Source organism: Topomyia yanbarensis, chromosome 1 (genome assembly GCF_030247195.1).
Source record: "Topomyia yanbarensis strain Yona2022 chromosome 1, ASM3024719v1, whole genome shotgun sequence".
Lineage (NCBI taxonomy): Eukaryota > Metazoa > Arthropoda > Insecta > Diptera > Culicidae > Topomyia > Topomyia yanbarensis.
In genome coordinates this window covers 126,389,859-126,405,891 of record NC_080670.1, presented here as the reverse complement: position 1 = coordinate 126,405,891, position 16,033 = coordinate 126,389,859, and the positions used below count along the sequence as shown (strand labels likewise).

Sequence of the window (16,033 nt, the reverse complement as noted above, 5' to 3'; positions counted from 1 at the left end):
ATATGGTCCTTCGAACCGGATGGTTGAAGGAACCGAGGTACCAGAACCAGTGCATTTGGCTAACGCTTGGATGTTGGTCGGCCATCTCGTTTCGAGTTTTCCGAATTGTGGTATACGAGACGCCGCCATTGCTTTCGGCTTTAAGCGTCGGGGACGCTACGGTTACGGCGGGAACAACAGCTAACCAAATTTTAGCTTATTTGAGCATCGCACAAGAGGAGGCTTATCGTGCTGCAAATATTGATTGCCTCGAAACATCACCATAAGTTTTGGTCGGCTTGGGACATCGCATGGTTTCATCTTTGATGAGGTAAAATTTACACTATATATGCCCAGCCGAGGCTTGGGTGAACAATTCGATACTATAGTTTCTTTCTGGTTCACTACGGCTTATACACTTGGAATTCTCTGTACATCATCTACGGAAAGCCAATTCTGCTCAGGGAAGCAATCGTTCTCTATCAAAATTACCTGCTGGATTACACTGTTACAATTGCGAAGTATATGCGCCATCATTGCTGCAGTGTCGGCAAGGGACTTCGTGGGATCACTCTTTTTTGAAAGTAAGTGCTACATTGTATATGTCCTTGTCGAAGCTAGGATAAAAGATCGATACTACAACGATTCGTTTCCTTTCTGGTTATTCGAGCTTGTCGGAAGATGTCAAAATCAACAGCGTCTAAAAAAGGATCAGCATTGCGAACCGTCACTACGCGTCTGAAGGGTCTACAGACATCATTCGACAACATACACAGCTTTGTGGAACGATTCAACGAACATGTCACAGCGAGTGATGTACAAGTGCGTTTGGAACGCCTCGACATCCTGTGGGAGCAAATCAACGACACCATCAATGAGGTCTTATCGCACAGTGACTTTCATACGGACCCATCGTCAATAATGGAGGAGCGGAGCCTGTACGAAAACCAGTTTTACGATGACAAATCATTCCTCATGGATAAGCATAAAATGTTGCAGGACACACCAATTCTGGATCAAACCACTCGCACAAACACCTCCTTTTCTCATGGTTCTACTCCGCATGTCCGTCTTCCGCAAATAACGCTGCCAAAATTTAGCGGGAATATCGATGAATGGATTAGTTTTAGAGACCTGTACACTTCCTTGATTCATTGGCAGGCGGATTTGCCTGATGTAGAAAAGCTGCATTATTTACGTAGTCAGTTGCAGGGTGAGGCATTGTCTGTAATCGAAGCACTACCGATCACCTCTGCAAACTATATAACAGCATGGGAACTCCTAGTTAAAAGGTACTCCAACCTCAAGGTCATCAAGCGGAAACAGATTCAGGGCATTTTCGATTTGCAATTGTTAAAGAAGGAGTCAGCTGGAGAGTTGCACACGTTGCTGGAAAACTTCGAAAGAATTCTTAAAACATTAGATCAGTTGGTACAGCCCGCCGACTATAAGGATCTTTTGCTCTTGCATATTCTAAGTTCAAAACTAGATAGCAGCACTCGTAGGAGTTGGGAAGAGCATACTTCATCGAAGGACTCGGAGTCGCTCAAGGATCTCACCGACTTTCTGGCTCATCGGGTACGTGTGCTAGAAGCGTTGCCATCCAAAGGGTTGGACCAGCGGCATGACACCTCACAACCAATGTATAAGCAGCGCCCGTCTCAACAGCCACGTGCCAGTTATAGCGCTGTTCAGCAGACCAGTTTTAGATGTTCGGTTTGTTCAGAAAATCACCCGCTATATAAATGTACGGTCTTCGGGCAAATGGCAGTTTCAGAAAGAGAAGGTGTGCTGCGAACTCACGCTCTGTGTCGAAACTGTTTCCACAAAGGCCACCAAGCTAAGGACTGTAATTCAAAAGTGTCATGCAGGAAATGCAAGGCCCGTCATCACACCATGGTATGCTTCAAGGCGCATAGCGATAGTAGAACGAAGAATAATGCAGAGTCTGAGGACGTGGCCTCCGGAAAATCGGACTCAGGGGACGCTTCAGAAACAAGGCTAGCTCATGTGGCGGTCGATAGCAGTGTGCTTTCTGCTACCTGCAGCTCACGGATTCCTACACCAAGGGTTTTGTTAGCAACTGCGATGATAACGATAAAGGACGATGCGGAAGTCAGCATTACTGCAAGGGCATTACTTGACTCAGGGTCTCAATGCAATTTCGTTTCTCGTCGCCTTTGTCAACGATTTAAACTTCAGCAAAACAGGGTGCAGGTCCCTGTGGTAGGAATTGGTCAATCGGAAATAATGGCCAAATACGAAGTTCAGTTGACTATTTCATCCAGAACTCAGGACTTCACCAAATCACTGGCATTACTGGTACTTCCAAAAATCACGGTGAAACTTCCCATTTCGGACATTGATATAAATGGATGGAATATTCCTACGCATCTGAAGCTTTCCGATTCGGAGTTTAATCGATCCAAGCCAGTCGATTTAATTTTAGGCGGTGGTTCGTTTTTCGATTTCTTTAGTGTTGGACAGTCTATTGAATTGGGCGAACGGTTACCGAAACTGATTGATTCTGTCTTCGGTTGGGTTGTAGCTGGAGAGTACAACACACTATCCTACAATTCGCCCAGAGTCTGCAATACGGCAACAACCGCAACTTTGGAGGAGCTTCTACCCCGATTTTGGTCCTGCGAGGAGATCGGGTTGGCTGAAAGGATGTCACCACAAGAAGCACGATGCGAAGAACAATTTTCAAGTACAGTCAAAAGAGCTTTGGATGGAAGGTATATAGTCACGTTACCGAAGGATGAGAAGGTCATTGCGAAACTAGGTGAATCCAAGGAAACCGCATTCAAAAGACTGCAAGGATTGGAACGGCGTTTAGGAAAGGATCCGATTTTTCGGAAAAGATACGACGAGTTCCTGATGGAGTACCTGAAATTGGGACATATGAAAAAGGTGAATGTCAACGAAGATTGTCAGATCAATCGAGTCTTCTTGCCACATCACCCCGTCGTGAAAGAAAGCAGTACAACTACCAAAGTCAGGGTGGTCTTTGACGCATCCTGTAAGACCGCTACAGGGATTTCGTTGAATGATGGCTTGGTAGCTGGACCGGTCATTCAGGATGATCTTCGCTCAATAATATTTAGATGTCGAACACGTCAGATCATGGTTATTGCCGATGTCGAAAAGATGTTTCGTCAAGTTATCGTAGCATCGGATGATAGATGGTTGCAGAACATACTTTGGCGATTCGATTCGAAGGAACCCCCATCCACGTACGAGCTGACAACGGTTACATATGGTACTAAACCGGCGCCATACCTAGCTACTAGAGCCCTGCAACAACTAACGATAGATGAAGCACACAAATACCCTCTTGCATCTAAATCTGCCCGAGAGGACGTGTATATGGATGATCTTATTTCGGGAGCTGACGACATGGATTCGGCTTCCGAATTATGCAGACAACTAGTTTCTATGATGGATAAAGGAGGATTCCACCTTAGGAAATGGGCCTCTAATTGTCCTGCCGTTCTTCAGGACATACCCAAGGAAGATATGGCGATACAGAACACCGCAGTAGAGTTGGACCCTGATCCGGAAGTGAGAACACTTGGGCTCATCTGGCTCCCTAGTAGCGATTCATTGAAGCTTCATTTTAATGTTCCCTTGGTGGAGGTTACAGAAAGGCTTACGAAGCTGAAGGTGCTCTCCATAATAGCGGCTCTTTTTGACCCATTGGGATTGGTTGGGGCCACAGTAACAATGGCCAAGCTATTTATGCAACTCCTTTGGACCCTCCCTGGCGAAAACAGCGATCGGTTAGAATGGGACGACTTCCTCCCAGCTGCGGTAGAATTAAATTGGAGGAGATTCCACGCTCAATTGCCAGCTCTGGCAGGTATACGCATTGCTCGTTGCGTAATGCTACCCAAAATGATTGAGCAGGAAATTCACGTTTTCTGCGATGCCGCGAGAAGGCGTATGGAGCATGTCTTTATTTGAAATGCGTAGACGAATCTGGACAGGTAATGGTTTCATTGATGGCTTCAAAGTCAAGGGTTGCTCCCCTGAAGAGTCAATCCCTTCCAAGGTTGGAGTTATGTGGGGCCCTAATTGCAGCAGAATTATTCGATAAGGTTAGGGCAGCAACGAGGTTTGAAGGACGAGTATATTTTTGGACTGACTCCACGACGGTTTTACAATGGTTGAAATCTGTTCCCACCACATGGATAACCTTTGTAGCTAATCGGGTTTCAAAAATTCAGAGTCTCACAGAAACTGCTCGGTGGTGCCATGTACCAGGTATTCAAAACCCGGCGGATTTAATATCGCGGGGTATGTTTCCAGAAGAATTAGTTCTCAGCATGCTCTGGTGGCATGGGCCGAGCTGGGTGAACGAACCCTCCAAATGGCCAGATCAGCCGAAACTACCCAAGACACAGAGTATAGAAACTGAAAGGAAGCGTACAGTTGTGGCACTAGGGGTGGTAGAAGATGGTGATTTTTACATAAGATACTTCCAATCGTTCTCCAACTATACTGATCTCATAAGAAAGACAGCATACTGGTGTCGGTACTTCAAGAACCTGAAGAATAAGGTGGACGGAACGAACTTGCAAGTTGGTTTCCTGACCAGTGAAGAGCTGAAACAGGCGGAATGGACACTAATTCGACGAATTCAACAAGCAGCATTCGAAGGCGAATGGAAAATGTTGCAAAAGGGTGAAGGCGTATCGCGTTCGTCGAGGATAAAATGGTTCAACCCATTCATCTCGAAGGAGGACCAAGTTATTCGAGTGGGTGGAAGGCTTACTCATTCGAGGCAAACAGAAGAAGCGAAACATCCGGCCGTGTTACCTGCACGACACCATTTCACACGGTTGTTGCTGTTGCATTATCATCAGCGATTACTGCATGCGGGGCCTCAATTACTTCTTGCGACAGTACGCCTTCGCTTCTGGCCTTTGGGTGGGCGTAATTTGGCGAAAACTGTTGTGCATAGCTGTATTACTTGTTTTCGTTTTCGCCCAACGACAGTCCAGCAGTTTATGGGTGATCTGCCGTCTGCTCGCGTCACACCATCTCGACCTTTTACTAAGACAGGTGTTGATTATTTTGGCCCAGTTTACTATCGACCAGGACCGCGAAGGACCGCGATTAAGGCTTACGTTTCACTCTTCGTATGCATGGCAACAAGAGCGGTTCATTTAGAACTGGTATCGGACATGTCTTCTGAACGGTTCATTCAAGCCTTTCGTCGGTTTATTTCGCGACGAGGAAAACCATCTGATATGTACTCTGACAATGGGCGAAATTTTGTTGGGGCACGGAATCAATTGTCGGAGCTTATACGGAATTTACGAACGAAGGAGTACCATGAGCCAATTGCCAAGGAATGCGCTGTCGAAGGAATACACTGGCACTTCAACCCGCCCAGCGCACCTCACTTTGGAGGGTTATGGGAGGCAGCCGTTCGCTCCGCCAAAACTCATCTTCTAAAGGTTCTTGGCCAGACTCCGGTTTCATTTGAGGACTTGCAAACGTTACTCATGCAAGTTGAAGGTTGTCTCAACTCGCGGCCAATGACAGCACTCTCTGATGACCCTACTGATTTGGAGCCGTTAACTCCGGGTCATTTCCTTATTGGAGCATCTCTACAAGCTGCTCCTGATCGGGATTATAGTGCTGTTCCCCTAGGACGTCTTCGACAGTGGCAAGCAGTTCAGCAAAGGTTGCAACACTTTTGGACCCGATGGAAATCTGAGTACCTATCTCAGTTGCAAGGACGTATGAAGCGTTGGAAACCTCCAGTGCCCATAGATGTAGGACGTTTAGTAGTTTTGCGAGATGATAACTCTCCACCTTATCGGTGGTCACTCGGTCGTATCCAGGAAGTGCATCCCGGACCAGATGGGATTACTCGTGTGGTGACACTTAAGACAGCCGATGGATTATACGTACGTCCAGTGGAGAAATTATGCCTATTGCCAGCAATCTCTGAGGATAATCCTAATTGATTGAAGGGCAGAATGCAACTGAAGTGGAAGTTACTTCAGGGGTGCGGGGATGTTTATGGACGGCCCTGTTCCTCACACGTTTCTTTATCGGAGTGATACTACCTTAATTTTAAGTCACTATAATATTGTTTGTCGATGAAGAGATTTTATATGTTATGTATGTATGCATGTGATGACATTGGTCGTGTAGATGTAGGTAGATTAAATAAATCAGTTGTTCGTTGTACCCCGTGAAATAAAGGTGTAATTAATAAATCCACAAGAGAGGTATTTATCACCCCAACATCCGAAGCCTACACCATCTCCGTCCGAGAAGGCCAATCTCGGATCAAAACGAAATGTTTCGTTTATTTTAATAAACGTTAATGTATGTTACAAACGATTTCGTTGGTCGCATTCGGTCTTTTAGGATAAATGTTTGACAGCACCGATATTGCTCCGGCAGAGATAAACTCAAAATTATTCATACAAAATCAACGAGCAGTTCGCGACATCTCAACTAATTCTGTACTGCTCCAGATTCTGAATCAACTGGAAGCGAAAGAGATTCAGGAAATCTTCCTGCAACCGGCGGACACGGATACGACTACTAAATAGTCAGACAATAACAATTATCTGACGTATAGCAACAATTGTTTCATATTGCTCTTTTGACATGGACGGTTTGACGAATGGTGCTCGTAAACATTATAAAGATATTCGTATACAACAGCGAACGACTCGTTTGCTGATTGAAGCTGTAATAAGCCAACGAAAGTCGTTTCGTGGTTTCACGAAATACTCGCAATAAAAAATAAAAGTGTTTCGATAGAACTACGAACGAGTATGTACGAAAAATTCGTATATTTTATGAATGTTGTTTGTACGAAATAAATTCCTAGCGTTTTACGAATATATTCTATCAGTGTGGGGGAAGTGAAAATCGTTGGTTTCGTGGACGATGTGTCACTAACGGTGAGACACTTGAAGAATTGGAGGTGTCGGTGACGAAGACAATCGATGCGATCGAGAGCTGGATGAACACGTCAAGCTGCAAATAGCTCACTACAAGACGGATTTGTTGTTGGACAGCAACTGCAAAGCGGTTCAGCGGATACAGATCACCATCGAAGGGCATGTGAATGCATCGAAGCGTGCACTGCAGTAATTGGGAGTGATAATCGACGACTGATTGAGCTTAAACAACCACGTTGATTACACATGCGAAATGTCGGGTTTTTATCTAGTGTTTAGTCATCGATACTGCTTGGGGTGCGGCGCTGAAAACCAAGTGAAACCGCGAAAAGCTGAACAGGACGCTTCGACTACTGGTCGTACGAGTTGGAATTGCTTACCGGAAGCAGTATGCCTTGACGCCGAGATGATCCCCATCTGCATTACCCTGACGGAGGATATCAAGTGCTACAATCAATGAAACGTCAGAAACGTGAGGAAGATGATGAGAATCGATTCGATGGTGACGTAGCAGCAGGAATGGGATAATACGGAGAAAGGAAAGTGGACCTACCGGCTCATCCAAACCTGTCGACGTGGGTCAATAGAAAATACGGAGAGACGACCTTCCACCTGACAGCTCCTACCGAACCACGGCTGCTTAAGGAGTATCTTCATCGGTGTGGGTACGCAACGTCAACACTGTGCTTGGAGTGTGAGGACGTCGAGGAGACACCAGAGCGTCTTTGAATGCCCAAGATTTGAAGTCTTTGAATGTCCGAGGAGAGTCTTTGAATGTTCGAGGGAACTAAGCTAGATCCACCGCCGAGGACTATTCGAGTAGACTGCAACAGAGCAGCGAGTATGAGTCGTCGAAACGCCAGCGAACCGGACATCACGCTCCATGCGGAATGAGTCGACAGAACGACCACAGCACCCCACCGGTTGTTCCGATAGAAAAATAGTGAAACCAAAGAAGAATCGATATTGGGAAAACTTTTTTTGCCAGGGAACTCTCCGTTAGCGTAAGCTAGATTCACCGCTAGGGACTAGACTGAGTAGACAGCGACGAAACACCACTAGTCGTGGGTCATCGGCGCACCAGTGCACCAGATACCCTGCTTCACCATAATCGCCGAACTGACCTCGGCACCTAGCTGATTAGCTCGACCTCGGGAGAACTTCTCTCGTGAACAAGTCGAGGACTGAATGGACCATCAAGGAAGTAGTGCTAAATGGCCCAAGAAGAGAACTAAATGGTTTAAAGGAGTTGCGGTGCTAAATGGCACCGGTTACGGAGCCAAAGGGCTTAAGAAGTTGTAGTACTGAAACCAAATAAGAATCGGTATCGGGAGAACTTATTTTGTCTGAGACCTGTCCGTCAGCTTACAGTCAGATTCATCGCCGGGAACGAGACCGCGTAGACCGCGACGATACACCACCAGTCGCGCCGGGGCTCCAGCAAACCGGATGCCATACTCTACCGGAATCACCGAACTGACAGCACCTGGCTGGTTGGCTCGAACTTCTCTCGCCGGGGAACTTTTCGTCGGAGTAGGCTAGATCTATCGTCGGGGACTAGACCGAGTAGTTCGCGAACCAGTCGGAAGCTCAGCGAGGAAGTGGTACTGAATGGCACAAGGGAACTGAAGGGCTCAGTAAATTAGACAGTCTGAAGTTTGCCGCCCAGATTGTCCTCGTAGGGGAAGAGCATTAATTCTATACCAACAGCCAGCTTTCCTACCTTGACTACTCAAACCCGTTCCCTGAGTTAGTTTTTGAACATTTTTTTCCTGCTCAGAATGTTTTTGAACATTTTTTCATATCCATACAAAAAAAATTCATATCCCACCCCGAAAAATTTTCTTACTACGCCACTGAGAAGGAGGTAACACAGTCGAGTGGCAAGTGACTAACGACGAGCTCAAAGACGCGTCGATGTGACTAAAATCAAAGAAAACCGCCGGTCCGGGTGGAATACCAACAGCGGCGCTGAAAGCTGCGATCCTGGCATATCCGGACATGTTCAGGATGCTACTGCTGAAGTCTTTAGACGATAGTAATCCCCGAAATGAGGAAGGTACAGAAACTGATGTTGCTGCCAAAGTCAGGGAAGTCACCGGGCCATCCAGCCTCGTATAGACCAATGCCGCAGCGTGGCATAAAAGAATGAGCCAGATCCTGAAGAGCTACTTCCAGAGTAGTGCACTGCTGTACCAGACGAACAAAAGGGCAGAAGGCAATGCGAGTCGCAGCGGGCGTTACTCAGGGCTCCATTCTCTGTCAAACACTTTGGAATGGGATGTAAGATGCACTGATAACATAAATTCGTGAATATAATAAATCATGCAATGCACGAATTCATTCGTCGTTTTCTGCAACGAAGTATTTTCGTGCATTGTAAATAGTAATTTTCGTTCATTTCATGAACAAGAATGGCCGTATGGTGAACGAAAGCTTTCGTAAATTTTACACATTTAATGTACACTGCACGAATGTTATCGTTGATAACGACATTATTTTTCGTGAATGAAATGAAATGTTTTGTTTATTTTAATAAACGTTTGTGTATATTACGAACGATTTCGTTGGTCGCACGAAATCTTTTCGTTTATTTTAGAAAAGTTTTTGTATTTATTGGCCTCTTATTGTTTTCAGTCGATCTTTTAAGATCGATGTTTTTTTTATTTAAAAAATCGATCTGGCCAATTCGATTTTATTGTGATTCGAAGAAATGGCCGCTTGATGAACGAAAGTTTCGTTTATTTTAATAAACGTTTATGTATAATACAAACGAATTTGTTGGTCGCATTCGATCTCTTAGGATCGATGTTTGACAACACCGATATCGGTCTGGCAGAGAAAAACTCAAAATTATTCATACAAAATCAACGAGCAGTTCGCGACATCTCAACTGATTCTGTACTGCTCCAGATTCTGAATCAACTGGAAGCGAAAGAGGCTCTCGAAATCTTCCTGCAACCGGCGGACACGGATACGACTACTAAATAGTCAGACAACAACAATTATCTGACGAAAAGCAACAATGGCTCCATATTGCTCTTTTGACGTGGACGGTTTGACGAATGGTGCTCGTAAATATTATTAGATATTCGTATATAACAGCGAACGACTCGTTTGCTGAATGCAGCTGTTTCGTAATAAGCTAACGAAAGTCATTTCGTGGTTTTCTCGAAAAACTCGTAATAAAAAACAAAAGTGTTTCGATAGAACTACGAACGATTCATCATATGTACGAAAAATTCGTATATTTTATGGAAGTTGTTTGTACGAAATTAATTCCTAGAGATTTACGAATATATTCTATCAGTGTGGGGTCTTAACACTGCGGCTGCCCAGGAAAGTGAAAATCGTTGGTTTCGTGGACAATGTGTCAATAATGGTGAGACACTTGAAGAAATGGAGGTGTCGGTGACGGAGACAATTGATGCGATCGAGAGCTGGATGAACGGGTCAAGCTGCAAATAGCTCACCACAAGACGTTGTTGTTGGACAGAAACTGCAAAGGGGTTCAGCGGATACAGATCATCATCGAAGGGCATGTGATTGCATCGAAACGTGCACTGAAACAATTGGGAGTGATAATCGACGACTGATTGAGCTTAAACAACCACGTTGATTACACATGCGAAATGTCGGGTTTTTATCTAGTGTTTAGTCATCGATACTGCTTGGGGTGCGGCGCTGAAAACCAAGTGAAACCGCGAAAAGCTGAACAGGACGCTTCGACTACTGGTCGTACGAGTTGCGATTGCGTACCGGAGGCAGTATGCCGTGATGCCGAGATGATCCCCATCTGCATTACCCTGACGGAGGATATCAAGTGCTACAATCAATAAAATGTCAGAAATGTGAGGAAGATGATGAGAATCGATTCGATGATGACGTAGCAGCAGGAATGGGATAATACGGAGAAAGAAAAGTGGACCTACTGGCTCATCCAAACCTGTCGACGTGGGTCAATAGAATGCACGGAGAGATGACCTTCAACCTGAAACAGCTTCTACCGAGCCACGGCTGCTTAAGGAGTAGCTTCATCGGTGTGGGTACGCAACGTCAACACTGTGCCTAGAGCGTCTTTGAATGTCCGGGGTTTCAAGTATTTGAATGTCCGAGGTTTGAAGTGACGTGCTACTTAAAATGGGAGAACCGGACATCAACCCGGATAATGTAGCCTACAGAATGACAATCGCCGTAGAGACGTGGAACGCAGTAAACAGAGATATGATGTAGATCAGTGATTCTCAACCTGGGGTCCGCGGGCCCCAGGGGACCGCGAAGTCATTGCTGGGAGTCCGCGAAGAAAAATATATTTTCCGAGTGCATATTGAAATTTCAAATCTTGTTTCCTAACAAATTGAAAATAACATATTGATAGCATACAAAATTGATGTTTATCTGTGGGGGTCCGCAGCAACCCAGTGTGATATCTAAGGGGTCCGTGGTACGAAAAAGGTTGAGAACCGATGATGGCATGACCGTCTTACAGCGGAATAGACATCGAACAACGATTTCGGGAGAGCAAATACCGCCAGGGAACTCTCCGAAGGTATTAGCTAGATCCACCGCCGAGGACTAGTCGAGTAGATCGCAACAGAGCAGCGAGTATGAGCCGTCGAAACGCCAGCGAACCGGACGTCACGCTCCATGCGAATTCGCCGGACCGACCTCGACTCCCCAGAATCGATATTGGGAAAACTTTTTTCGCCAGGGAACTTTCCGTTAGCGTAAGCTAGATTCACCGCTGGGGACTAGACGGATTAGACATCAATGAGACACCACTAGTTGCGGGTCATCGGCGCACCAGTGCACCGGATACCCAGCTTCACCAGAATCGCCGAACTGACCTCGGCACCCAGCTGATTGGCTCGATCTCGGGAGAACTTCTCTCGCCGGGGAATTCTCTGTCGGAGTAGGCCAGGTCCATCGTCGGGGACTAGACCGAGTTGTTCGCGAACAAGTCGAGGACTGAATGGACCATCAAGGAAGTAGTGCTAAATGGCCCAAGAAGCGAACTAAATGGCTTAAAGGAGTTGCGGTGCTAAATAGCACCGGTTACGGAGCCAAAGGGCTCAAGAAGTTGTAGTACTGAAACCAAATAAGAATCGGTATCGGGAGAACTTCTTTCGTCTGGGACCTCTCCTTTAGCTTACAGTCAGATTCACCGCCGGGAACGAGACCGCGTAGACCGCTACGATACACCACCAGCAAACCGGATGCCCCACTCTACCGGAATCGCCAAACTGACCGTAGCACCTGGCTGGTTGGCTCGAACTTCTCTCGCCGGGGAACTTTTCGTCGGAGTAGGCTAGATCTATCGTCGGGGACTAGACCGAGTAGTTCGCGAACCAGTCGGAAGCTCAACGAGGAAGTGGTACTGAATGGCACAAGGGAACTGAAGGGCTCAGTAAATTAGACAGTCTGAAGTTTGCCGCCCAGATTGTCCTCGTAGGGGAAGAGCATTTATTCTATACCAACAGCTAGCTTTCCTACCTTGACTACCCAAACCTGTTCCCTGAGTTGTTGGTTTTTGAACATTTTTTCCTGCTCAGAATGTTTTTGAACATTTTTTCATATACATACAAAAAAAAATTTCATGTCCCCCACCGAAAAATTTTCTTACTACGCCACTGAAGTATGTGGTCACCTTCCTTCAAAGCTGGAATTGGTTTCTGAGGTTTCTTAAGAACCTTAGAAAGTTTCCAGAAAGGTTTAGAATTTGGCTTGATTTGGTCAACCCCTTTCGCGAAATTTTCATTTCTTAAGAGTGTGAATCTATGCTTAATTTCTTTTTGTAGATCCTGATAGATACTTTCCATAGCAGGATCACGAGAACGTTGATATTGACGTCTTCGAACATTTTTCAAGCGAATCAGAAGTTGAAGATCGTCGTCAATAATAGGAGTGTTAAATTTTTTCTGTGTTGTTGGTACTGATAAATTTCTAGCATCAACTATAGATATACTTAAATTTTGTAATACCGCATCAATGTCAGCTTTATTTTGTAAATCAAGGTCATGATTAAAATTATTCTCAATATAAGTTTTGTACCTTTCCCAATTCGCTTTGTGATAATTGAACACTGAGCTAATGGGGTTGGAAACAGCTTCTTGAGAAAGTGAAAAAGTTACTGGAAGATGATCAGAATCAAAGTTAGCATGTGTAATCAATTCGCTACAAAGGCGACTTTGATCTGCCAAAACCAAATCAATTGTTGATGGATTCCTTACAGACGAATAGCATGTAGGACCATTCGGGAACAAAATTGAATAATAACCAGCAGAGCAATTATTAAAAAGTAGTTTACCGTTGGAATTGCTTTGAGCATTCTTCCAAGTTCGGTGTTTGGCGTTAAAATCACCGATTATGAAGAATTTCGACCGATTTCTTGTAAGTTTTTGTAAGTCTCCCTTCAAGAAAAGGCAAATAGGCTGCAGCAATAAAAATGATACCAAGATCAGTTTCAACTTCGATACCCAAACTCTCAATCACCTTGGTGTCAAGAGCCGACATAACGAAATGTTTGATCCTGCGATTAACCGCTATTGCGATTCCTCCGTCGAATCCAACAATTCGATCAAATCGATGAATAACAAAATTAGAGTTAGTCTTCAATTTAATATTTGTTTTAAAAAAAGTTTTGGTCACAACGGCTATATGCACATTATGTATCCTCAAGAAGTTGAAAAATTCGTCTTCGCACGTTTTTAATGAACTGGCATTCCAATTTATTAAATTTAAATTATTATTTAAAGTCATTGTTAAACTTTAATTTCATTACAATTTTGTTATCAAATTCCCAACCCGCTTAAAAAACTTCAAACATGGAGGTAGAATTTAACATGGTAATCATCATAGGTAACATAGCCTCCTGTAGGTATTTTAATTTTTCTTCCGTTACGCTACCTAGATCCATTGGACTAAAGGAAGCGTTGGGTGCAAACGAGATTGAGGGCGTGGTAGTTGTAGCCGTTATTTTGGCATTGCTACCTGCCACTGAAGTATAAGATGACACACCATTGTAGGATACTGTGACGGAGGTAGAAGAAGTTGTTAATCTATTTTGAATCGGATTAACACGTTTGGGCGTGTTTTCTTGAAGTGTACCTGAAGAAGGAGGTACATTTTTTTATTTGTTGTTTTTGTTGTCTAGAACGAGAATTTATATTTTTTTCTCGAACAAGACAACCCCAGAAATTCGATTTATGATCTTCGCTACAATTAGCGCATTTGAAACTTTTTGTGATTTTTTTCACCGGACAAGTATCTTTCGTGTGCGATTTATCACCACAGATCGTACATTTGGAATCCAAATGACAATTTTTTGTGCCGTGCCCAAAGCCTTGGCATCTACGACACTGGGTCAGATTTTGAATTCTACCCCCATATCGTCTATAATGTTCCTACTTTTCTCGCACGTGGAACATAAAACGTGCTTTTTCAAATACTTTCAAATTATTAACCTCATTACGGTTAAAATGAATTAAATATAGCTCCTGGATAATTCCAGAGCGTACTGGCGTGTCATCGCCGGTATCCTTTCTCTTTATAAGAATAACTTGTGAAGGAGAAAAGCCAAGTAAATTTTTCAATTCGTTGGATATTTCATCCAAACTTTGACCTTGAGGTAGCCCTTTCAAGACAGCCTTGAATGGTCTATCTGTCTTGAAATCATAAAATCACACCTAATCTCACCAAAACTACTTCAATACCCCGACTTTGCTCAACCGTTTATACTAACAACTGACGCATCAGACGTAGGATGTGGAGCAGTTTTATCCCAAATTAAAAACGGAAACGACTTACCCACAGCTTTCGCGAGCAAAAGCTTCACTCCAGGAGAGAAAAATAAATCGACAATACTAAAGGAACTAACAGGAATACACTGGGGAATAAATTATTTCAAACCTTACCTATACGGAAGAAAATTTACGGTCAGAACAGACCATAGATCATTAGTATTTTTATTTATTATGAAAAACCCAACCTCCAAACTCACTAGAATGAGACTAGATTTAGAAGAATTCGACTTTACTATAGAATACATTCCTGGTAAAAGCAACGCTACAGCGGATGCCTTATCCAGAATTGTTGCAACCTCAGACGAATTGAAAGTCTTAAACGTACTTACTGTCAACACCAGGTCCATGACAAGAAAATTAAAAAATAGCGATAACAATAATAGTAATACCTGTAATAATAATAATATTAACGATAATGTAAAGAATAATATTAAAAACAATAATAATATGAACAACAACTATAAATAACTTAACGACAATGGACAAAAGACGAAAGATAGAGAGTGATCACCTTACTATCTATACTACTGAAAACCCGACCGAAACAAGAAACTTACCTAAACTAAGAATAACGGTAGATAACAACAATTTAATATTCAATATATACAAAGACGCGCAAATGCAAAAAATGATAAACAGAATCACAACATATGTAAGTGGAAGAAGAACTCTAGAGTTCACACTTTCAGCATTGGAACAAGAAATGAATAAGATTCAAATAAAGAAAATCGCTATAGCAAACAACGAAACAATATTTAAAGAGGTACCCATTGAAACATTTAAAGCGCTAGCGAAACAAACAATTAAAAATATACAGATAATAATGTATCAACCACCCAAGTTCATTAGTGATCCTGGCGAGATACAGTACATATTAAAAACCACCATAAAACCCCTACGGGAGGGCACATAGGACAGCATCGACAGTACCTGAAATTAAGAGAATATTACAATTGGAAGGGCATGAAAGCATCTATTTCTCGATTCATAAAGGCCTGTGAATCGTGCAAAAAGAACAAAATAATAAAACATACCAAAGAAAAACAAATAATAACCAATACACCATCAAAACCATTCGAAATAATATCCATAGATACAATAGGTCCGTTACCAAAAACGATCAACAATAATCGTTACGCAATAACGATACAATGTGAATTAACTAAATACATCGTAGTAATACCCACACAAACCAAAGAAGCAAACATAATAGCAAAAAATCTAGTAGAGAAATTCATATTAATATACGGAAAATTTCTGGAACTCAAATCAGATCAAGGAACCGAATATAAAAACGAAGTACTTGAACAGATTTGT

At 43.4% G+C, this 16,033-nt stretch overlaps 1 protein-coding gene across 1 annotated transcript in view; it reads left to right on the top strand.

Moving 5' to 3' along the window:
• The first annotated feature begins 660 nt into the window (after nt 1-660).
• LOC131675900 (uncharacterized) overlaps nt 661-16,033 on the top strand; it is a 31,040-nt gene continuing 15,667 nt past the window's right edge. The window contains exon 1 of the mRNA XM_058955033.1: nt 661-3,543. Coding sequence (XP_058811016.1) covers nt 661-3,543 — 2,883 coding nt within the window. The remainder of the gene's footprint in view (nt 3,544-16,033) is intronic.